Here is a 23852-nt window from a genome sequence, read left to right as displayed (position 1 = left end):
TTGGCGATGAGCCTCAATTGAAGCTGCATCTCTTGAATGTGAAACTTCTTGCATGTTTTGTTGCACGGCTTGGCGTCCCCATTGGCTGTCTGACTACAAAGAAGGCTGTTTCTGTACAGTCCAGGTCGTTGCTGAGGTCAATTGAATGTATAAACATAGCGTGTAACGTTTAGGACCTTGGCTTTCAATTCAAAGCACAGTTGCTGAACTACACGGCCAGCCTCTGTACATGTACTGGGTGATACCACCCAGTTCAGAGTGAAGTAAAGGGCAGAGTGTTCGTCTTCCTACCAGCATCCTCATGAAATTGACCATATCAGACAGGCTAGATGAATTCCAAGTGCTACCACCGGGTGGCAGCATATTTGCCTCAAGCTGTCTGGTGCTGGGTTAATGCGTTTTCGTTGTTTTGCCCAAAGCAACCGAATACACATTTGCCTCAGCCTGTCTGACGCTCCATTGAACTGTATGCAATAATTTTTAACTTGAAACAGCTACATTACAAATAATAGACGTCTTTTGCGGTTTGTTTTGCCCAAAGCAACCTAACAAATACGCATAGGTACTGCCGCTATCTCGTCAATGTGTATGTCTCTACAAAGCAAATTCATTTGCGTAATAAACCACATGCTAAAAAACATATTCATGTGATGCAGAAAGTCGTCTTCTGTGGTTTGCTAAGATTTGCCAATTTGAGCAATGCCGTATCTGAACCCGAGGCTGGGGGTTGCCCGTCCATGTGCCTAATCGCTCGGCCATTGATACATCAGCACTGCTTCTTTCTAGGTCTCATGTCCTCAGCACTGCAAACCTTTGTGCCGGTACACCATATGAAGTAATGAATATGTTTTTTCTTTACACCTCCTCTAATGTGTATCAAGCATACCAGATGGTGTTTTAGAACAGCCTAGAATATTAAGTTACAAAAAGTTTAAAAAAACTTACTAAAGTTTAAAAAAGTTATTGATTATATATTTGCTCCAAGGAGGGAGTATTGACAAGTGTTACCTCCAGGGGGCGCAGGTAGCGTGGGGGGGGGGGGGGGGGTAGTGGGCGCAGGCGGCACGGGGAGCAGGCGGCGCAGGTAGCAGGCGGCAGGCAGCGCAGGCGGCGCAGGCAGCAGGGGTGGGGAATCGAACCCTGGATCTCAGGTGTTCGAGCGCAGCGACGGAGCCACTCGCCAAGCGTGGCGAGCTCGGCAGTGACCCCGCTTTCACTTCGAGTCATTCTTATACGTTCAGTATTACGCTCCGCGCGTGCTGGGTAAGTACAAAAGAGAACTGGCGGCCGCCGATTGCCAGGTCACGCTGGCCGACCGGTTCGTGACACGGCCTCATGCCCCGTACAGCTCTGGTTCGATCCCAGCGGTGGGAACTTTCACCGGCCCACTTTTGTGAGCGTCTGAATACACGCATATAGGTTGCATGTCGACGCATTTATTTATGTGTAAACGCCCAGTGTGGCCCCGCCTGCAAGTGGGCGGGGCGATGCAGCTGGCCCCGCCCCTGGCCCCGCCCTACAAAACGATAGTAGGGCAGGGGGCGGGGCCATTTCGATGGGGGCGGGGCCCCATCGAAATGGCCCCGCCCCCTGCCCTACAAAAAGACAGGAGGGTAGGGTAGGGACGAAGCCCCGCCCCCTGCCCTACAAAAAGACAGTAGGGTAGGGGGCGGGGCGAAGCCCCACCCCCTACCCTACTGTCTTTATATACAGTATATATATATACAGTATATATATATACTGTATATATATATACAGTATATATATATATACTGTATATATATACAGTATATATATATACAGTATATATATATATATACACAGTATATATATATACAGTATATATATACACTGTATATATATATATATATACATATATATATATACAGTATATATATACAGTATATATATACTGTATATATATATACTGTATATATATACAGCATATATATATATATATATATACAGTATGTATATATATATATACATGTATATATATATATATACTGTATATATATATATATACAGTATATATATATATATACTGTATATATATATATATACAGTATATATATATATATATACAGTGTATATATATATATATATACAGTGTATATATATACTGTATATATATACTGTATATATATACAGTATATATATATAGTATATATATAGTATATATATATATACAGTATATATATATATATACAGTATATATATACTATATATATATATACTGTATATATATATATACTGTATATATATATATATATACTGTATATATATATACTGTATATATATATATACTGTATATATATATATAGTATATATATATATACAGTATATATATATATATACAGTATATATATACTATATATATATATACTGTATATATATATACTGTATATATATATATATATACTGTATATATATATACTGTATATATATATATACTGTATATATATATACAGTATATATATACTGTATATATATATACTGTATATATATACAGCATATATATATATATATATATATACAGTATGTATATATATATATACATGCATATATATATATATATATACTGTATATATATATATATACAGTATATATATATATATACAGTATATATATACTGTATATATATATATATATATATACAGTGTATATATATATATATATACAGTGTATATATATACTGTATATATATACTGTATATATATACAGTATATATATATAGTATATATATAGTATATATATATATACAGTATATATATATATATACAGTATATATATACTATATATATATATACTGTATATATATATTGTATATATATATATATATACTGTATATATATATACTGTATATATATATATACTGTATATATATATATATATACTGTACATATATATACAGTATATATATATACAGTATATATATATATACAGTATATATATACTGTATATATATATACTGTATATAAAGACAGTAGGGTAGGGGGTGGGGCTTCGCCCCGCCCCCTACCCTACTGTCGTTTTGTAGGGCAGGGGGCGGGGCTTCGTCCCTACCCTACCCTCCTGTCTTTTTGTAGGGCAGGGGGCGGGGCCATTTCGATGGGGGCGGGGCCCCATCGAAATGGCCCCGCCCCCTGCCCTACTATCGTTTTGTAGGGCGGGGCCAGGGGCGGGGCCAGCTGCATCGCCCCGCCCACTTGCAGGCGGGGCCACACTGGGCGTTTACACATAAATAAATGCGTCGACATGCAACCTATATGCATGTATTCAGACGCTCACAAAAGTGGGCCGGTGAAAGTTCCCACCGCTGGGATCGAACCAGAGCTGTACGGGGCATGAGGCCGTGTCACGAACCGGTCGGCCAGCGTGACCTGGCAATCGGCGGCCGCCAGTTCTCTTTTGTACTTACCCAGCACGCGCGGAGCGTAATACTGAACGTATAAGAATGACTCGAAGTGAAAGCGGGGTCACTGCCGAGCTCGCCACGCTTGGCGAGTGGCTCCGTCGCTGCGCTCGAACACCTGAGATCCAGGGTTCGATTCCCCACCCCTGCTGCCTGCGCCGCCTGCGCTGCCTGCCGCCTGCTACCTGCGCCGCCTGCTCCCCGTGCCGCCTGCGCCCACTACCCCCCCCCCCCCCCCCCCACGCTACCTGCGCCCCCTGGAGGTAACACTTGTCAATACTCCCTCCTTGGAGCAAATATATAATCAATAACTTTTTTAAACTTTAGTAAGTTTTTTTAAACTTTTTGTAACTTAATATTCTAGGCTGTTCTAAAACACCATCTGGTATGCTTGATACACATTAGAGGAGGTGTAAAGAAAAAACATATTCATTACTTCATATGGTGTACCGGCACAAAGGTTTGCAGTGCTGAGGACATGAGACCTAGAAAGAAGCAGTGCTGATGTATCAATGGCCGAGCGATTAGGCACATGGACGGGCAACCCCCAGCCTCGGGTTCAGATACGGCATTGCTCAAATTGGCAAATCTTAGCAAACCACAGAAGACGACTTTCTGCATCACATGAATATGTTTTTTAGCATGTGGTTTATTACGCAAATGAATTTGCTTTGTAGAGACATACACATTGACGAGATAGCGGCAGTACCTATGCGTATTTGTTAGGTTGCTTTGGGCAAAACAAACCGCAAAAGACGTCTATTATTTGTAATGTAGCTGTTTCAAGTTAAAAATTATTGCATACAGTTCAATGGAGCGTCAGACAGGCTGAGGCAAATGTGTATTCGGTTGCTTTGGGCAAAACAACGAAAACGCATTAACCCAGCACCAGACAGCTTGAGGCAAATATGCTGCCACCCGGTGGTAGCACTTGGAATTCATCTAGCCTGTCTGATATGGTCAATTTCATGAGGATGCTGGTAGGAAGACGAACACTCTGCCCTTTACTTCACTCTGAACTGGGTGGTATCACCCAGTACATGTACAGAGGCTGGCCGTGTAGTTCAGCAACTGTGCTTTGAATTGAAAGCCAAGGTCCTAAACGTTACACGCTATGTTTATACATTCAATTGACCTCAGCAACGACCTGGACTGTACAGAAACAGCCTTCTTTGTAGTCAGACAGCCAATGGGGACGCCAAGCCGTGCAACAAAACATGCAAGAAGTTTCACATTCAAGAGATGCAGCTTCAATTGAGGCTCATCGCCAATGATGACTGACACCAAAGTTGACTTTATTTACAAGACCACCAACAGGAAGAAAACACACCACTGTGCATTTTATTCACAAGAATGCCCACAATGCATGACGATTCAAAACAAACCAAAAAATGGCTCTGACCACATTAAAACAGCTTTTACTCATACAGAAAAATGTACCAACATTCTGCAAGATTCAGGGTTCGGTGGCCATTTTAAAGCAGGGTTGCCAAAGACGACTTCTTGATCGCAACAGAGACCGTTTGTACGCTTGTCGTTTCCATCTATGGGTGTCTGGCTACTTGGCTTTTGTCAACCATTTAGAATGCATCCAGCTTTTCTTTGTGTAGTTAAAAAAATTGGAAAAAAAAAGCTTGACACTGCATATTTAACAAGTCAATTTTGTTTCAGCCTGACTTTACAATTGTCTTGTCATTGAGAATGTCTCAAATGATTCCAGTTTGTATGCACGATAGACTGCCAATGCCAATGTTTAAAATGGACCACTTGAATTCAGTTCACAGTTTAATTGCAGTTCAGTGGTACACACACACAATTAAAGTACAAACAGTTCATTTCATGATTAAAAAAACAGTAAAACAACAATATTGCAAAATGACGCAGCGCTGAGAAAGAGAGAGGCCTCATGCAGACGGCCAGTGTGCACACCCAGTGAAAAAGTGGAAGGAGGGAAAGAACGAAAGGACAAAAGAAAAAACAAACTCATACTCTCCTTAAATGCTGGCTGGGCGCTTTGCCCTCGCCGCATCCGCAGCCGTCCGTCTCGTGTCGGTCGCTCATCACAGGCGAAGGTCGGCCGATGGTAGGCTCCTCCCCGCCCGGCCGGTATTCGACGTTTGGACTCATCCTCCGCCTCGTGGTACTGCAAAAAGAAAAACGGCACTGTCGCATGCGGTTCACTTCTGTGGACGTACTCATTACCTGTCTGTTAAAGCTTGCGCCTATTTTAAGCTCCCTTTATTAATTGCGTATGCATACATGAACTTTGTTTTCTTTTTATGTCTGTTCCTATATGAAGAATTCTACGCTTATAATTTCTTTCTTTGTCGTAAAGTACTTTGAGCTGCATTTCTTGTATGAAAGGTGCTCTACAAATAAAGTTTTTTATTATTACCCTCTGGTCTCGCGGTCCTGTCCAGTCCCTCTCTGTGCAGGCACTCGTCCGATCCACTGCCCCAGCAATCCTGAAAGGCAGACATTGTGGTGGTTTTGGCAAGGGGAAAAATTCCACTAGCACCCCCCCCAACACCTGCTCCGGCTGGTGTTGGACCCGCCTTCCACAAGTGCAAAAAGACAAACGGCACTCAGTTGCATGCGGTTCACTTCTGTCAACGTACTCATTACCTGCCCCCTCCCTGGTCTTGTGGGTGCAGCCCAGTCCCTCTCGGTGCAGGCTGGCGCTCGCCCCATCCGCTGCCAGCTGAAAGGCAGAAAAGTAAGGAAATCAAATTAAAACCAACAAGTGTGTACACTACGCTTGCAGATTGGATTGCCGTGTCACCGCCTCTGGCCAGCCTTGGCCAGTCATGCATCAGGCTCCTCTTCAACACTTGGCGACTGCTTTCTTTGGGTGATTCCTTCAATCGCGGGTCTGGTGGCCTCCGTCCACCGGCTCCTTCCACCTTGCAAGACAAGCACAAAAGTCTCGCTGCGCAGTCGCTTGCGCTTGCCGTCGCTTGCGCCGTCGCTTGCGCAGTCGCTTGCGCTTGCCGTCGCTTGCGCTTGCCATCGCTTGCGCGGTCGCTTGCGCTTGCCGTCGCTTGCGCGGTCGCTTGCGCTTGCCGTCGCTGCGCGGTCGCTTGCGCTTGCCGTCGCTGCGCGGTCGCTTGCGCTTGCCGTCGCTGCGCGGTCGCTTGCCATCGCTGCGCGTTTGGCACTCAATGAGGGCTGCACAACATTTTGGAAAATCAATGATATGGCAGTATTGGGCCAGACCACTGCACTGAGGCAAGTTGTGAAAAATTCTTGGATGGAGGTTAACTATTTGATCGCAATGAGATCAGATAGATTAGTTAACTTTAACTTACATCGATGACTTATCGTCTTAACTCATTACAAATAGTTAGGCAAGAAAATGTTTCATTTGAGACATGAAAAAACAAATCTTTGCTGTCTTAAAGTGCATGTCAATAACCTAGACCACCATATGGCAGTTTTCCAATACACGTGCAGCCCTACACACGTCACCATTGGTGTCCAAATGGCAGCCTCGGGGCAACTTGATCAACACGCCGCACGAATGAACACAACACTGCTTTGTAGCACTAAATATCAATGGTAACATTTTGTGATTGATTTAATGAATTTGCGTCAAAGAATTCTGAATTTGTTTCAGTATGCAGCCCTCAAGCAGACATTGGGACACCGCTGGTGTAAATTTAAAAAAAAAAAAAAAATCCATTTCACACGAAGCTGCGCAGTTCGACGCCTACAGGGAAGCGGGTCTGCCTCAAAACTCGGCGACTTCAGAGCGATGCCACAGCGGTCCGTTCACCTCTGATCAGATCGTGTCACATCCCGGTCGCCATCTGCAGAAACAGAAACAAATGTTAGAAACTCAAAGAGCACCCCAAGTTGTCGGTCACTTGCTTACTTGATCACAGCGGCTAGCTATTGGTGACCGTCGCCGGGTCAGATCGGGCCGTGCGCACCCCCCCCCCTTTTGCGCCCGGCCTGCAAATGGCAGAACATGCAATGAGTTGGGCGCTGCTCGCATCATTACGTCTTCCTCGTGGACCGGCTCGCCCAAACACCGCCCCCTACACCTAGAGAACAAAGGACACACAGCTTAGATCAAGCACGACAGTGGTAGGTTAGAAAAAGACAAAATGTTACCGTCTCGCTCCAATGCTGTCCTACACCTAGGGGAGAACAAAGAACGCAAGTACCACAGTGGTGGTAGGTTAGGGTTAGATGAAGTGCAACAGTGGCAGGTTAGAAAAAGACAAAATGCTACAAGTCAAATTGCAAAATTGGACATTCGGGATCGGCTCGCTCCAACGCCGCCCTACACCGATGGGGGAGAACAAAGAACGCAGCAAGCACGACAGTGGCAGGTTAGAAAAAGACAAAATGGTACAAGTCATATGGCAAGCTTGGACATTGGGCTCCAAGTCAAAGTTCAGGTTTGTCTCTATCCAAGTCACCACGTCCTCCCCCAAGTGAGCCGTCGATGGCAACCAAGCACAAGACACCGCTGGATCCAGATAAGCCACAACCTCTCAAGCAAGACCAACCGTCAGACCCCCAAACACTGTCCACACCTGCAACCTTTCCCTCGTGCACCCATAACCCAAGGCAACCACACTGCCCCCTCCTGGGAACATGATCCACACATGTTGACTTTTGCAGCGTGCTGCTTGATTCTTGACTTGATATGGCATTGCTCTTTTGGATATGGCATTGCTCTTTTGGATATGGCATCTCTCCTTTGGATATGGCCATTGCTCCTTTGGATAGGCCATTGCTCCTTTGGATAGGCCATTGCTCCTTTGGATAGGCCATTGCGCCTTTGGATAGGCCATTGCGCCTTTGGATAGGCCATTGCGCCTTTGGATAGGCCATTGCGCCTTTGGATAGGCCATTGCGCCTTTGGATAGGCCATTGCGCCTTTGGATAGGCCATTGCGCCTTTGGATAGGCCATTGCGCCTTTGGATAGGCCATTGCGCCTTTGGATAGGCCATTGCTCCTTTGGATAGGCCATTGCTCCTTTGGATAGGCCATTGCGCCTTTGGATAGGCCATTGCGCCTTTTCATGTGGAATTATACTTTTCCCATTCGGCTCCTCTTGCAGCCTACAATAACACAGACAGTCATTAATTGTGTGCTGGGAAGCTAAAACTCGACAACCATTGTGTTGGGAAGCTGAAACTTGACAAAAACAGGTTTTCACCTGATTTAGGACTTCTCTTCCTCAGTGTCCTCAGCATCACTGAAATAGCTCCTCAAGAGCCTCCTGCTTGCCTTGTATAGAAGGATGCTGACTGGGCAGCCTTTTCTAGGGCTACAAAAGACAAACAAAAGTTATTGCAACAAAAATAGATATTTTAATTTTATACATACTAAGTAGAGTTTTGCAGTTGAAAAAATACATCATTATATTGTAGTAAATTATAATAATTATTCAGGATTATAATTCATATTTTCATTTCATCATTCATCAACTCACCTCACATTGGACAGATGATCCAGGTTGGCGGCGTCCAAAACGGGAGAAAATAACCCGCGCAAATATTTGTCGCGTAATGGAACGAGAGCAGGCGGACGGGCGCCATCTTTGAATGGATTTGCTCTGATTTGGACGTGACGTAACAAATTCGTTACATTTAGCAGTTTGCATAACACGGAAATGGCACACGCATAATATAAAATAATTTAGTTATATAATAATATAAATGGTTTACTTGACTAGAGTCAAACTAACATTTCCTATAGTCCGACAAACACGCGCTTATCGGCGGCGTCATTTACGAACCTTCTACAGACAGACGAATGAAAAAATGCTGGCCAGCATTAAAAAACACAACCGCGAAAGACATTTAAAATACCACCAAAACGCGCAACGACGCGACGCAAAGTGGATTGTGGCGTGGCGTGCCGTGCCGAAACCCCAAGCACTCCCTGGACAGCGAAAATCCTGCAAGAAATAATAAATGGCATCGTAGGAAACTGCAAACATTTGCTCACGGGCTAAATGGCCTGCGGCCTACAATTTACCTCCAGGCCCACCGGCGCTGTGGACGTGACGTGGCCGAGTCACGAGAGTACGACAATCCTGCGACAAACAAAATAAATACAAAAATTAAAAAAGGCTTGTGAGAAAAGGCAACAAAGCGTGCCAATCGTGCAACAAACACGGCGTCCGTCGTGAAAAACGGCAGGAGACGACAAACATTTGCTAGCATGCTCGCTTACCTGAGAAACCGTCCGCCGCCGCCACGCGCTCGGTGGCACCTGCATATGATAACTCCCCTTGAGCACACCTGTCTTCAATTTACCGAAAGCCCTGACGTCACATCCGTCAATTCAAATCTTCTTCTCCTGATCGTCCAACGGCGCTCCGCACACTGACGCCGCCAGGTGGTCGCCCGTCATGGTGACTACTGTGGAAAGGGTTGCTTCGGACTATCCGATGAAACTTTGAACACCGAACATGTTTGGATGGATACCCTATCAATAGGACCAAATCTCCTTTTGTTTCCGAGCAGGCTCTCGTCGAGTGGTTAACGCCACCTCGTTAACCTCGTGTAGTATACCTCCACATACCAAATGTCTGATTTTTATGTTTTAATTGGCGGATATAAAAACAAGGAATAAGACGCCAGACAAGTTTTAACATAAATGTTTATTAAAAATAATAATATTAAAAGCAAATTTCAAACCAGCAATCTAATGTGAAATTGCAGTAGATATATCGGATAACAATATTTAGGCGTATATAGGTATACACGTTATTTAAAAACGACTCTAAGTGTTATACTACGATACAAGTGCTTACCAGCTCAGTGGCCTAAGAGGAGAGTGTCCGCCCTGAGATTGGGAGGTTGTGGGTTCAAACCCGTGCCGAGTCATACCAGTGACTATAACAATGGTACCCATTTCTTCCCTGCTTGGCACTCAGTGTAAGGGGTTGAAATGGGGCCCCCCCTGCTGCTCACGATCATTGGGACTTTTGGCACTCAGTGTAAGGCAGGGGTGTCCAAGTCCAGTCTTCGAGGGCCGCATTCCTACATGTTTTCCAAGTTTCCCTCGTTAAAAACACCTGATTCAAATGATCAGTTCATCCTCACGTTCTGCAGGAGCCTAATAAACGATCAACAGGCAGGGTAAACAAGCTGCAGTAGTTTGAAGTTTTTGCAATTATTTTACATAACTTTCCCCCCCAGAATTTCAATTTATTCTACACGTAAGACTTTCGTTTTTTAAGAGATCACGTGCTCCATCTATTCCATTTTGAGATGCATCCCCATCCTCTTTCCACACACTCGTAAATTGGTAAAATCTGTTTGAACATGATTTTGAAAGACACAGTTTACTACACACAACATTTAATCACATTTTATTAAGATATTTAACAAGTCATTTTACACATGAAACAGCGCTACCTTTGTTTCTGATGGTAGAACAATTGGTTCTTGTCCTTCACTTTGACAATTGTGGAAATCACACAGCTGTCTCCAGTCTCTCCTTCTTTCCTTGGTCTTGACTCCGGAAAAAGTCTTTGGTGAGCACCACTTCCCTTTCCAAAGGCATTAGAGGCTCCTCCGCTAGGATGGTGCCTTCCGTTTGCTTGTACCGCGCCAGCTTCATGGCACGCAGCAGCGGAGGGTAAGGGACATAGCGCACGGGTGGCTCAGGAAGGGGCACAAATTCCTTAAATTGTTGCTCAATGTGCTTGGGGACCAGGCGCCAGTCGTGGTACATCACTTTGTCGATTTCTTTGACCTCTTTCTCCTCTTTTCCTGTCAAATAAACATTTTTATTAAGATGAATTATTGTCTATTTGAGGATGATTTGTGATATGAATGTTTGGCCATAAATGTATGCAGTATGTAAGCAACATAATCAGTAAAGCACCACTTCAATTGAAAAGGTGCTTAAAAGGATGTGCAATAAATAGAAGTAGCTAATTTTGACTGGCAAATGTGTTATAACTTGAATTTACAATACTTGGATGACTTACCTTTATAAGTGAGGACGCCCCAGGCTTTTCCGTGATCCATGTCCTAGATGATTGAATTGGAAAACATGTTTAAAATGTGGGTCAGCACTTCTGACAGTCCATCCCAATATTCTCACAAGACTAAATGAGATGAATGCTCGTACCTCAGCCGTGTAGTCCACCTTGACTTTGGTGATCTGCCAGTAACTGGGCTCCGTGTGGTCCTCCAGCCACGACTTGCGAGTGAACACACGGCCCACTCCGAACATCCGCATACCCGCCAGCAGAGAGAACAAGCGACTCTCGCGGCGGACATCCTGCCAAGCCAGTACGGGGAGCATCTTCCCCGTGTGAGGACGCTTCATGGTGTCGTAATCGAGGGAGTACTTTTGCGAGTCCCGCGGTCGGTTCTTCAGCTCGCGGTAGGCGCGGATCTTCCGAGCCATCTCTGCTATGAGACGAACACGCTTTTTCTTCACCATGGTTGTGTGACCTGTGGAGGAGATGCCACACAGCAGTCTGTTAATAATTGCAAAATATTAACTTTGCACCAATCTCCATCTAAACTCGTTTGTTAGTTATGGAGCCATGATGCGCTTTTAATCAACTATATATTCAAAGCGAATTACCTGGATGTTTGTGATGGGTAAAACCAACTCAATTGACCTCCGCAAACATAACGCGTGACTTCCGGAATCTTGGTCCGTCAGTAAAATGCTCCGCAGGAAACGAACATTGGTTCCTATGCTTCTTCTTTACATTCCGGTGCAGCGAGCAACCGTCTTGCTGTGCATTACTGCCATCCTCCTGATACTTGTGTTATTGCGTGTCCCCGCCCCCTCCCGTTTACCATAATATATCCCCGTGATTCAACAATTAATTATAGATTTTTAACTCTTAGGAACATACATAAAACATACAAACGATGGAAAGTAGATGGCTGTAATAATTACTGTACACAAAAGAAAACACGTTTGTGCATATTCAGCATTCACTTTATTTTCATCTGAAAATCATGCAAGTAAAAGACCTTCAAATATCTTAATAGTTAAGTAAGAACGGTGCGTTTCTTGTTTTTAATTATCACATTACACAATGGTAAGTGCATGGATGCATCAATAAAAGACAAATAGAGTTAAAGAACACAAAAATAACACCTATCAGATCTGCAGGGGGAAATAATCATTTAGCAAACAGTGGAAACAGGCGTTCCGGTACTATTGCCGACTCTTGTTGCATTGTAACAGCACAGCCACAAGCACAGGCACAGGCACGGCAGAGCATGGCACAGGCACAGGCACGGCACAGCACAGCACAGGCACAGGCACAGGCAGGCAAAAGCACAAGCTGGCATAGCACGGCACGGCACGGCACGGCACGGCACGGCACGGCACGGCACGGCACGGCACGGCACGGCACGGCAAGGCAAGGCAAGGCAAGGCAAGGCAAGGCAAGGCAAGGCAAGGCAAGGCAAGGCAAGGCAAGGCAAGGCAAGGCAAGGCAAGGCAAGGCAAGGCAAGGAAAGGAAAGGAAAGGAAAGGAAAGGAAAGGAAAGGCAAGGGAGGGCGAGGCATGGCAAGACGAGGCGAGGCGAGGCAAGGCAAGGCAAGGCAAGTACAAGGCAAGTAAAAGGCACGGCAAGTACGAGTCAAGCCACAGCAAGGCAAGAAAAGTACAAGGCAAGTACAAGGCGAGGCAAAGCAAGGCGAGGCGAGGCGAGGCAAGTACAAGGCAAGTGCAAATGCAAGGGCAAGGGCAAGGGCAAGGGCAAGGGCAAGGGCAAGCGCAAGGCAAGTACAAGGCAAGTACAAGGCAAGGCAAGGCAAGGCGAGGCAAGGCAAGTACAAGGCGAGGCGAGGCGAGTACAAGGCAAGGCAAGGCAAGGCAAGGCAAGGCAAGGCAAGTACAAGGCAAGGCAAGGCAAGGCAAGGCAAGGCAAGGCAAGGCAAGGCAAGGCAAGGCAAGGACAAGGCAAGGACAAGGCAAGGCAAGGCAAGGCAAGGCAAGGCAAGGCAAGGCAAGGCAAGGCAAGGCAAGGCAAGGCAAGGCAAGGCAAGTACAAGGCAAGGCAAGGCAAGGCAAGGCAAGGCAAGGCAAGGACAAGGCAAGGCAAGGCAAGGCAAGGCAAGGCAAGGCAAGGCAAGGCAAGGCAAGTACAAGGCAAGGCAAGGCAAGGCAAGTACAAGGCAAGGCAAGGCAAGGCAAGGCAAGTACGAGGCGAGGCGAGGCAAGTACAAGGCGAGGCGAGTACAAGGCAAGGCGAGTACAAGGCGAGTGCAAGGCGAGTGCAAGGCGAGTGCAAGGCAAGGCAAAGCAAGGCAAGGCAAGGCAAGGCAAAGCAAGGCAAGGCAAGGCAAGGCAAGGCAAGGCAAGGCAAGGCAAGGCAAGTACAAGGCAAGTACAAGGCAAGGCAAGTACAAGGCAAGTACAAGGCAAGGCAAGGCAAGTACAAGGCAAGGCAAGTACAAGGCAAGGCAAGGCAAGGCAAGTACAAGGCAAGGCAAGGCAAGTACAAGGCAAGTACAAGGCAAGGCAAGGCAAGGCAAGGCAAGGCAAGGCAAGGCAAGGCAAGTACAAGACAAGGCAAGGCAAGGCAAGGCAAGGCAAGGCAAGGCAAGTACAAGGCAAGGCAAGGCAAGGCAAGGCAAGGCAAGGCAAGGCAAGGCAAGGCAAGGCAAGGCAAGGCAAGGCAAGGCAAGGCAAGGCAAGGCAAGGCAAGGCAAGGCAAGGCATGGCAAGGCAAGGCAAGGCAAGGCAAGGCAAGGCAAGGCAAGGCAAGGCAAGGCAAGGCAAGGCAAGGCAAGGCAAGGCAAGGCAAGGCAAGGCAGGGCAAGGCAGGGCAAGGCAAGTACAAGGCAAGTACAAGGCAAGGCAAGGCAAGGCAAGGCAAGTATGAGGCGAGGTGAGTACAAGGCAAGGCGAGTAAAAGGCAAGGCAAGGCAAGGCAAGGCAAGGCAAGGCAAGGCAAGGCAAGGCAAGGCAAGGCAAGGCAAGGCAAGGCAAGGCAAGGCAAGGCAAGGCAAGGCAAGGCAAGGCAAGGCAAGTACACGGAAAGTACAAGGCAAGGCAGGGCAAGTACAAGGCAAGTACAAGGCAAGGCAAGGCAAGGCAAGGCAAGGCAAGGCAAGTATGAGGCGAGGCAAGTACAAGGCAAGGCAAGTACAAGGCAAGGCAAGTACAAGGCAAGGCAAGGCAAGGCAAGGCAAGGCAAGGCAAGGCAAGGCAAGGCAAGTACAAGACAAGGCAAGGCAAGGCAAGGCAAGGCAAGGCAAGGCAAGGCAAGGCAAGGCAAGTACAAGGCAAGTACAAGGCAAGTACAAGGCAAGTACAAGGCAAGGCAAGGCAAGGCAAGGCAAGGCAAGGCAAGGCAAGGCAAGGCAAGGCAAGGCAAGGCCGAGGCAAGTACGAGGCGAGGCGAGGCGAGGCGAGGCGAGGCGAGGCGAGGCGAGGCGAGGCGAGGCGAGGCGAGGCGAGGCGAGGCGAGGCGAGGCGAGGCAAGGCAAGGCAAGGCAGTACAAGGCAAGTACAAGGCAAGGCAAGGCAAGGCAAGGCAAGGACAAGGCAAGTACAAGGCAAGGCAAGGCAAGGCAAGGCAAGGCAAGGCAAGGCAAGGCAAGGCAAGGCAAGGCAAGGCAAGGCAAGGCAAGGCAAGGCAAGGCAAGTACAAGGCAAGGCAAGGCAAGGCAAGGACAAGGCAAGGACAAGGCAAGGCAAGGCAAGGCAAGGCAAGGCAAGGCAAGGCAAGGCAAGGCAAGGCAAGGCAAGGCAAGGACAAGGCAAGGCAAGGCAAGGCAAGGCAAGGCAAGGCAAGGCAAGGCAAGGCAAGGCAAGGCAAGGCCGAGGCAAGTACGAGGCGAGGCGAGGCGAGGCGAGGCGAGGCAAGTACAAGGCAAGGCAAGGCAAGGCAAGGCAAGTACAAGGCAAGGCAAGTACAAGGCAAGTACAAGGCAAGTACAAGGCAAGGCAAGGCAAGGCAAGGCAAGGCAAGGCAAGGCAAGGCAAGGCAAGGCAAGGCAAGGCAAGGCAAGGCAAGGCAAGGCAAGGCAAGGCAAGGCAAGGCAAGGCAAGGCAAGGCAAGGCAAGGCAAGGCAAGTACAAGGCAAGTACAAGGAAAGGCAAGGCAAGGCAAGGCAAGGCAAGGACAAGGCAAGGACAAGGCAAGGCAAGGACAAGGCAAGGACAAGGCAAGGCAAGGCAAGGCAAGGCAAGGCAAGGCAAGGCAAGGCAAGGCAAGGCAAGGCAAGGCAAGGCAAGGCAAGTACGAGGCGAGGCGAGGCGAGGCGAGGCGAGGCGAGGCGAGGCGAGGCGAGGCGAGGCGAGGCGAGGCAAGGCAAGGCAAGGCAAGGCAAGGCAAGGCAAGGCAAGTACAAGGCAAGGCAAGGCAAGGCAAGGCAAGGCAAGTACAAGGCAAGGCAAGGCAAGGCAAGGCAAGGCAAGGCAAGGCAAGGCAAGGCAAGGCAAGGCAAGGCAAGGCAAGGCAAGGCAAGGCAAGGCAAGGCAAGTACAAGGCAAGGCAAGGCAAGCCAAGGCAAGCCAAGGCAAGGCAAGGCAAGGACAAGGCAAGGACAAGGCAAGGACAAGGCAAGTACAAGGCAAGGCAAGGCAAGGCAAGGCAAGGCAAGGCAAGGCAAGGCAAGGCAAGGCAAGGCAAGGCAAGGCAAGGCAAGGCAAGGCAAGGCAAGGCAAGGCAAGGCAAGGCAAGGCAAGGCAAGGCAAGGCAAGGCAAGGCAAGGCAAGGCAAGTACGAGGCGAGGCGAGGCAAGGCAAGTACGAGGCGAGGCGAGGCGAGGCGAGGCGAGGCGAGGCGAGGCGAGGCGAGGCGAGGCGAGGCAAGGCAAGGCAAGTACAAGGCAAGGCAAGGCAAGGCAAGGCAAGGCAAGGCAAGGCAAGTACAAGGCAAGGCAAGGACAAGGCAAGGACAAGGCAAGTACAAGGCAAGGCAAGTACAAGGCAAGGCAAGGCAAGGCAAGGCAAGGCAAGGCAAGTACAAGGCAAGGCAAGTACAAGGCAAGGCAAGGCAAGGCAAGGCAAGGCAAGGCAAGGCAAGGCAAGGCAAGGCAAGGCAAGGCAAGGGCAAGGGCAAGGGCAAGGGCAAGGCAAGGCAAGGCAAGGCAAGGCAAGGCAAGGCAAGGCAAGGCAAGGCAAGGCAAGGCAAGGCAAGGCAAGGCAAGGCAAGGCAAGGCAAGGCAAGGCAAGGCAAGGCAAGGCAAGTACAAGGCAAGTACAAGGCAAGGCAAGGCAAGGCAAGGCAAGGCCGAGGCAAGGCCGAGGCAAGGCCGAGGCAAGTACGAGGCAAGTACGAGGCGAGGCGAGGCGAGGCGAGGCGAGGCGAGGCGAGGCGAGGCGAGGCGAGGCGAGGCGAGGCGAGGCGAGGCGAGGCGAGGCAAGGCAAGGCAAGTACAAGGCAAGTACAAGGCAAGGCAAGGCAAGGCAAGGCAAGGCAAGGCAAGGCAAGGCAAGGACAAGGCAAGTACAAGGCAAGGCAAGGCAAGGCAAGGCAAGGCAAGGCAAGGCAAGGCAAGGCAAGGCAAGGCAAGTACAAGGCAAGGCAAGGACAAGGCAAGGACAAGGCAAGGACAAGGCAAGGCAAGGCAAGGCAAGGCAAGGCAAGGCAAGGCAAGGCAAGGCAAGTACAAGGCAAGGCAAGTACAAGGCAAGGCAAGTACAAGGCAAATACAAGGCAAGGCAAGTACAAGGCAAGTACAAGGCAAGTACAAGGCAAGGCAAGGCAAGGCAAGTACAAGGCAAGTACAAGGCAAGTACAAGGCAAGGCAAGGCAAGGCAAGGCAAGGCAAGTCAAGTACAAGGCAAGTACAAGGCAAAGCAAGGCAAGGCAAGTACAAGGCAAGTCCAAGTCCAAGTCAAGTCAAGTCAAGGCAAGTACAAGGCAAGTATAAGGCACGGCAAGTACAAGGCAAGGCAAGGCAAGGCAAGTCAAGTACAAGTCAAGTACAAGGAAAAGCAAGGCAAAGCAAGGCAAGGCAAGTACAAGGCAAGTACAAGGCAAGTCCAAGTCAAGTCAAGTCAAGTCAAGTCAAGTCAAGGCAAGTACAAGGCAAGTACAAGGCAAGGACAAGGCAAGGCAAGGCAAGGCCAAGGCCAAGGCCAAGGCCAAGGCAAGTCAAGGCAAGTCAAGTCAAGTCAAGTCCAAGGCAAGGACAAGGCAAGTACAAGGCAAGTACAAGTCAAGTCAAGTCAAGTCAAGCACAAGCCAGACACAAGCACAAGCACAAGCCAGGCACAAGCACAAGCACAAGCACAAGCACAAGCACAGGCACAGGCACAGGCACAGGCACAGGCATAGGCACAAGCACAAGCACAGGCACAAGCACAAGCACAGGCACGAGCACAAGCACAGGCACAAGCACAGGCACAAGCACAAGCACAGGCACAAGCACAGGCACAGGCACAGGCACAAGCACAGGCACAAGCACAGGCACAGGCACAAGCACAGGCACAAGCACAGGCACAAACACAGGCACAAGCACAGGCACAGGCACAGGTACAAGCACAGGCACAAGCACAGGCACAAGCACAGACAGGATCGAGCACGGGCAAAGCGCTGGCACAAGCTCAAGCACAGGCACAAGCTTGCAGGCTCAAGCAGTAGCACAAGCACAGGCGTGGCGCAGCCGCAAGCAGGCACAAGCACAGGCACAGGCACAAGCTCGGCACAGTATTGTACGGCTCGGCGAGGGCACGGGCACAAGCACAAGCACAAGCACAAGCTTAGGCACAGGCACAGGCACAGGCACGGCAGAGCACGGCACAGGCACAGGCACGGGCGGAAGCACAGGCACGGGCACGGCACGGCACGTCAAGGCTCGGCACGGCACAGGCACAGGCAGGCACAAGCACAAGCTGGCACGGCACGGCACGGTACGGCACGGCATGACACAGCAAGGCAAGGCACAGCAAGGCAAGGCAAGGCAAGGCAAAGCGAGGCAAGGCACTGCAAGGGAGGGCGAGGCAAGCACAAGGCGAAAGCATGGCGAGGCGAAGCAAGGCAAGGCAAGGCCATGTGAGGGCTAGGCAAGGCAAGGCAAGGCTGGCAAGGCAAGGCAAGGCAAGGCAAGTACAAGGCAAGTACAAGGCAAGTACAAGGCAAGTACAAGGCAAGTACAAGGCAGGTACAAGGCAAGGCAAGTACAAGGCAAGTACAAGGCAAGTACAAGGCAAGGCAAGGCAAGTACAAGGCAAGGCAAGGCAAGGCAAGTACAAGGCAAGTACAAGGCAAGTACAAGGCAAGGCAAGGCAAGTACAAGGCAAGGCAAGGCAAGGCAAGGCAAGGCAAGGCAAGTACAAGGCAAGTACAAGGCACGGCAAGTTCAAGGCAAGTACAAGGCAAGTACAAGGCAAGGCAAGTACACATACAAGGCAAGTCAAGGCAAGTCAAGGCAAGTCAAGGCAAGTCAAGGCAAGTCAAGGAAAAGCAAGGCAAGTACGAGGCCAGTACGAGGCAAGTACGAGGCGAGGCAAGTACAAGGCAAGTACAAGGCAAGGCAAGCGCAAGGCAAGCGCAAGGCAAGCGCAAGGCAAGCGCAAGGCAAGCGCAAGGCAAGCGCAAGGCAAGCGCAAGGCAAGCGCAAGGCAAGCGCAAGGCAAGCGCAAGGCAAGCGCAAGGCAAGCGCAAGGCAAGCGCAAGGCAAGCGCAAGGCAAGCGCAAGGCAAGGCAAGCGCAAGCGCAAGGCAAGGCAAGCGCAAGGCAAGGCAAGCGCAAGGCAAGCGCAAGGCAAGCGCAAGGCAAGGCAACGCAAGGCAAGGCAAGTGCATCAAAAGAACATTCCAGTCCAGAACGGATGTGTTATCCGTCTTAGTTATACTGCATCCATTGCAGCCTGGTCATCCTAGAAGAGGGACCCTCCCATCTGTGGTCTTTTAAGGGAGTTTTGAGTTTTTCCTTGCCCTCTTGGGAGTTTAAGATCAGGGGATGTTTGAGAATATTTGCCATTTTTCCCATGTCATGAGTGTTGTTGTTAGTCACCTAAATGTTGAACAGAGGCTGTGATTTACTGAAGTCGAATTCCTTGTTTGGCAGCCTCAGACATGGCAAATAAAAACCCTTGAATCTTGAACATTGTTACATAATGTCAAAGTCAAAGTCAGCTAATGGAAACTGCTAACACCATTAGCAAAGTGTGGAGTAGCACACTAGTTCTCATTTGTGTCTGCATGTTTGAATTTGTTTTAGGATTGCCCCAGCGAGGTAACACATCATGGAATCCGCCACTGAGGGGCAAACACCGTTAGCAGAGCGTGGAGTAGCACACTAGTTCTCATTTGTGTCTGCATGTTTGAATTTGTTTTAGGATTTTTTTCATGACTGTGATGTAGCGTTGGCCATGGCCTGAACGCCGACGGCAGCTGCGCCTCCGTGCGTCAACTGATAAGCAACATTGAACGGGGCGACGCCGTCGCCGCGCGGCGTATCCCCCAATAAATAGAATAACGCCTTTACCGCGTTCAGGCTTCAGCTGCATTTGCTATCCACCGTCCGTAGAGACGGCAGGCGGGCGGAGAATCGATTAAATCCCCGCGATCATTATAATCCAAGGTAAACGCTGACATTTCAGTCAGCCTGTTATTTTTGACTGAGGGGTGTAACGCGCGCCGAGCAAGTGCATATTAAATGGACAGGGGAGCGCGGGAAATTCAGGGGCCGAAATGCATTAACGTCACATGTCATGATTATTTGGCGCCAAAAAGCCTCGTCCGCTGCCACTAGACTCGTGAGGTTGGCGGGTTGGGTGGGTGTCGTGAGGCCGAAATGCATTAACGTCACATGTCCGGGCGGCCAATATTATTTGGCGCCAAAAAGCCTCGTCCGCTGCCACTAGACTCGTGAGGATGGCGGGGTGGGTGGGTGTCGTGAGGCCGAAATGCATTAACGTCACATGTCCGGGCGGCCAATATTATTTGGCGCCAAATAGCCTCGTCCGCTGCCACTAGACTCGTGAGGAGCGGCTTTGTCATTTGAGGAAAAGTTAAAGAAGTTAAGAATAAATTGAACTGATTAATAATTGTTTTTTTATTTGACCTTTACACCACAATTTTACATAGCTTAATATAAACATAAAGAGAATAATTGTATTCTTCTAATTACCAGTACCAACTATTTAAAATAAATAATTTAGTGCATTTTACAATGGAAGAAAATTGAGCAGGTTTAAGTTATCGTAGGTGTGGCCCTCTGACACAACTCAGGTTTTTCATGTGGCCCCTTGTAAAAATTAATTGCCCACCCCTGGTCTTGAGGCATATACATACATTTTCGGTTTTAAATGTTTTTTGCAAACTATTTCACAATTTTAAAAAATTGAGTGTTTCTAGTTCACAAACGTGTGAACCTTAAGTGACAGAATATTCTAGCTTTTAGGGGTTTATAGAAAAAATGACCTAAGTGCAACAGCTTTTAGGGGTTTATAGAAAAAAAATGACCTAAGTGCTAAAAGGGTGACTAAGGTGTTTGCAAAGTGTATAGAAAAAAATTAAAAAGTCAAAAAGATGCAACAGTAAATAAAGGTAGATGATTGCAACACTTATGACCAGAGTAATAAATATGTTGGTCCTTCATTTGGAACATTTAAACGAAGTGCACTCAAAAGTTAGTCTTAATTTGACCAATAATATAACAAAATTTCCAGATGGCAAGATAGATGATTATTTTGATAAAATGATTGCATTGAGTTTAATAATATGCACTATTTGCATACCACACAAAAAAGATAGCTGCATGGCTTAATCCGAGCGACACACGTTTTGCGGAAAGCACTCAAAATGGCCACCAAAATATCGCCATGTTTGAGACTTCAGTGTTACACTCGACAGTACGTCCTCATATTAAAAACAAATCCCTGTTCACGAATGGCAAGAGATATCTACAGTTGACGTCTTTTGCTACAGTGCTTTGGATCCCGTGTGAGTGATGGCATGAGAAGATCGTTCCCTTCCGGTGACGTTCTTCAATACTGCAACACACTTGAAAGCAAAGTATTTTCAACTTGGAGTAACAGTTACTGCCTTGTTTTCACGCCGCTTGTCAAGTCCAGCGGCACCTCTTCCTCTGGCAGGCCTCGGGGTCGGACGTACAACCTTCCGAGTCGCTCTCAGAGGACGACGGGCCGGCCGAGGGAGGGACGGGCAAGCACGGGGAACGTTCGGGGGTATCTGCGGTTTCGTCTGTGCCGCCGCCGTGGATATTGAGGAGCCAACCTAGCTTGTTGTGTAGCAGGTGACGAAGCCCCGGGGGAAGGGGTAAGACGTCCAGGGCGTCTGTACAGTCTGGCAGGAGCTGGCGAAGGCGAGCGCAGCACAGGTATAAAAGGGAGGTGGGCGCCGAGCAGGATCGGATCACCTTCATGCTGCTTTTGGCTGCTGTGGAGCACGCCATCGGGTAAAACCTTTTGTTGTGGAGATCTGTGGCAGCAACACCTAGTTGGACAATAAAGATTTCCTGTCTTATGATTTATTGAATGATGTCACACACAAAATATCCCACTTTGATTTCGTCAACTTACCTATGCATTTGCGATTTTTAAAGAATGTAAGCGTGCCGTGCCACGTGTCCAGATGAACCCCAATAATGGAGCCCTGGCCAAACCGAGAGGAGAAGTTCATCTTGTCTCCTTTATGATGCAACAAGCCTGTCAAAATAGGACATTAGACATTTATACCTGTATCAAGAACTATTGATAGGTTGGATTTTGTGCTCAATCAATATGCATGCTTGTATTACGTTTATTCAGAATGGAGGTTTTTACCAGTGTAAGACAGACCCCAGCTGTCCACATCCTTCCCCAAAAGGCTGCAGAACGAATGCCTGTATTTGTCGAGGTTGACATCAGAAGTACCGATTCCAACCATCTGGGCAGTGACAGTATAGAAAGCAAACCCACTTAGGCTTCATAATAAAATAATGGTTATGATTATTCCAGCATGTGTGCATACCATGTCTGTTCCATAAACGGGGGACGTCATCTTGATTTCCCAAAAGTGCTGCCCTTCCGCGAGCTCCTTGGAACCCCGAATTGCAGCCGTGCCGCAGCTGTACTCGGAGTGAAAGTTGACTTCGCGATTGTCGCAGCTCAGTAACGTCGCTGTTGATCGGCTGCTGGCATCCCAAACCCAGTCAAAATCTAAAATAGTCAAATCAGTCCAAATTTAAATGATGCAAAAAGCATCTCACATTACACTATACCTTGATCATCCTCTCCACAGTGACAGTCTTTGACTTGGTAAAAACCTCGCCGATGATGGATGGTCTCAGCTTGGTAGTCGCAGCCACAGTAAGATTCTCCCGTCACAGGCACAGCGCTGGGCACCGGAGGGACCATCACCGCCGAGTAGTCGGCCTCCGAATCCGAATCGCTGTACTTGAGAGCGTAGGAGAGACAGAGATAATAAATGCCATAATTCGGACTTTCAGTTGCTGCTGTAGAAAACAACATGAGTGCTAACCTCCAGGCGTTCATAGCCCCATCCATCACTTTCCGAGGCCAAGACAAGCGCTCTTGCATCAGCATCTCGACGTATTCCACCCCAAACATATCGCCAAGCGCGGCTGTTCCTGCCTCGTCTGGACATGGCAGCTTGACTTTCACTTGACGGTCACGTTGAATGGAGATGCAAAGGTGTCAAACAGCATCTGTCCAGCTGTCGCAAGAGCAGATGATTTTTAATCATGATGTTAATCATCTGATCGTGCTTGAATTAATCGTTTGCATTTACGTGATTGCAATTTTAGAAATTATTTCACGACACAAATGTTCTGGATGATTGACACATTGTGACTCCGAACAACGACGATTTGACGTGATGGTTTTTTTTCCCAAATTTTTACAACCATCGAACCGAGTGAGCAGCTATCGCTTACTCGCAATCATTTCGATGAGATATAGAAGCTTTTTAAAATGTAACATAAGCACATTTGAGTTGTGTAAATTTGTGCAAGGCGAACTAAACTATGTTATTCGTAATGTGATTCGTTTTCCATATAATATGAACATGCAGAGCAAACATACACGCTAGTTAGCTTTGGTGGGCTACTAGCATCGTAGCATCAACATTACCTGGTTGTTGGCAACTGACGTAAGAATCTTCATTAAAAGCACATATCCAGAGACAACGAAGGAATTTATATGCTTTCTATTTTGGCGTGACCCAATTTTCTTACAGCGTGATCGCAAACAATAACATGCAAGCGGATATGGAACGCAGTCATCACTTTGCGTCTTCCCTTTCCGGATGTTTTCAATGGAAATGAAACGTAAATAAATATAAATTTAATAGTCATTCTGATGTGCACTATTATATATTTTTATAGTAATATGTCTTCATAAATTGGTCGTACATCCTAAAATATAATGTATTATAATTGACCTAAAGTGTAAAGGGAAATCAGTGTGATATTAAATATATTAATATCGTATTCCGGGACTCTGAAGTGATCGTTAACGTCACAATTTGAGCAAAACAAGTTAATCTATATTTCCTTT

At 47.7% G+C, this 23852-nt stretch overlaps 3 protein-coding genes across 8 annotated transcripts; all 3 read right to left on the bottom strand.

The window, feature by feature from the left end:
* Nucleotides 1-4689: 4689 nt before the first annotated feature.
* Nucleotides 4690-9860, bottom strand: LOC148384282 (uncharacterized). Of its 5 annotated transcripts, none has more exons than XR_015853519.1 (8): nucleotides 9612-9859; nucleotides 9414-9471; nucleotides 9172-9333; nucleotides 8590-8988; nucleotides 7290-8491; nucleotides 6041-7224; nucleotides 5811-5880; nucleotides 4690-5558 (listed from the first exon to the last, which is right to left on the bottom strand). XR_015853519.1 is itself a non-coding variant. In XM_088358664.1 (8 exons), exons 5-8 carry the CDS (start codon nucleotides 6222-6224, stop codon nucleotides 5399-5401), a joined length of 333 nt encoding a protein of 110 aa, XP_088214790.1. In that variant the 5' UTR covers nucleotides 6225-7224; nucleotides 7290-8491; nucleotides 8590-9333; nucleotides 9414-9471; nucleotides 9612-9860; the 3' UTR covers nucleotides 4690-5398. The 5 variants fall into 5 exon arrangements, 1 of the variants encoding a protein (XP_088214790.1); XM_088358664.1 differs by having other exon boundaries at nucleotides 6041-6116; nucleotides 6198-7224; nucleotides 8590-9333; nucleotides 9612-9860; XR_015853518.1 differs by having other exon boundaries at nucleotides 8590-9333; nucleotides 9651-9859.
* An 879-nt stretch (nucleotides 9861-10739) lies between these two features.
* mrps34 (mitochondrial ribosomal protein S34) lies at nucleotides 10740-19941 on the bottom strand. 2 transcript variants are annotated; one of them, XM_088358752.1, is made up of 4 exons: nucleotides 19817-19941; nucleotides 11523-11851; nucleotides 11380-11422; nucleotides 10740-11158 (listed from the first exon to the last, which is right to left on the bottom strand). In XM_088358752.1, exons 1-4 carry the CDS (start codon nucleotides 19836-19838, stop codon nucleotides 10860-10862), a joined length of 693 nt encoding a protein of 230 aa, XP_088214878.1. In that variant the 5' UTR covers nucleotides 19839-19941; the 3' UTR covers nucleotides 10740-10859. The 2 variants fall into 2 exon arrangements, with proteins under 2 accessions (XP_088214878.1, XP_088214879.1); XM_088358753.1 differs by lacking the exon at nucleotides 19817-19941 and adding an exon at nucleotides 11988-12146.
* Nucleotides 19942-20362: 421 nt separating this feature from the next.
* On the bottom strand, nucleotides 20363-23604 carry spsb3a (splA/ryanodine receptor domain and SOCS box containing 3a). Its single transcript, XM_088358697.1, has 7 exons — nucleotides 23427-23604; nucleotides 22816-23010; nucleotides 22556-22730; nucleotides 22306-22493; nucleotides 22119-22221; nucleotides 21876-22001; nucleotides 20363-21789 (listed from the first exon to the last, which is right to left on the bottom strand). Exons 2-7 carry the CDS (start codon nucleotides 22939-22941, stop codon nucleotides 21398-21400), a joined length of 1110 nt encoding a protein of 369 aa, XP_088214823.1. The 5' UTR covers nucleotides 22942-23010; nucleotides 23427-23604; the 3' UTR covers nucleotides 20363-21397.
* Between the last annotated feature and the right edge of the window lie 248 nt (nucleotides 23605-23852).

Source organism: Syngnathus floridae, chromosome 17 (genome assembly GCF_059516105.1).
Source record: "Syngnathus floridae isolate MCC-2025c chromosome 17, RoL_Sflo_1.0, whole genome shotgun sequence".
NCBI classification, from domain to species: Eukaryota; Metazoa; Chordata; class Actinopteri; order Syngnathiformes; family Syngnathidae; genus Syngnathus; species Syngnathus floridae.
Note: the sequence above shows the minus strand (reverse complement) of the source record. Positions and strands in the feature narration are given on the sequence as shown.

Coding starts and splice junctions, on each gene's coding strand:
- LOC148384282 (XM_088358664.1), bottom strand. CDS start 6,224: ATGACTGGCCAAGGCTGGCCAGAGGCG. Junction 6,117..6,197: donor GCCAAGGCTGGCCAGAGGCG/GTGACACGGCAA, acceptor TCTGCCTTTCAG/CTGGCAGCGGATGGGGCGAG. Junction 5,559..5,810: donor CAGGACCGCGAGACCAGAGG/GTAATAATAAAA, acceptor TTCTTTTTGCAG/TACCACGAGGCGGAGGATGA.
- mrps34 (XM_088358752.1), bottom strand. CDS start 19,838: ATGCAGCTGAAGCCTGAACGCG. Junction 11,852..19,816: donor GCAGCTGAAGCCTGAACGCG/GTAAAGGCGTTA, acceptor TCTCCTCCACAG/GTCACACAACCATGGTGAAG. Junction 11,423..11,522: donor AGGTGGACTACACGGCTGAG/GTACGAGCATTC, acceptor TCAATCATCTAG/GACATGGATCACGGAAAAGC.
- spsb3a (XM_088358697.1), bottom strand. CDS start 22,941: ATGTCCAGACGAGGCAGGAACAGCCGCGCTTGGCGATATGTTTGGGGT. Junction 22,731..22,815: donor GGGGCTATGAACGCCTGGAG/GTTAGCACTCAT, acceptor TACGCTCTCAAG/TACAGCGATTCGGATTCGGA. Junction 21,790..21,875: donor TAAAAATCGCAAATGCATAG/GTAAGTTGACGA, acceptor TTGTCCAACTAG/GTGTTGCTGCCACAGATCTC.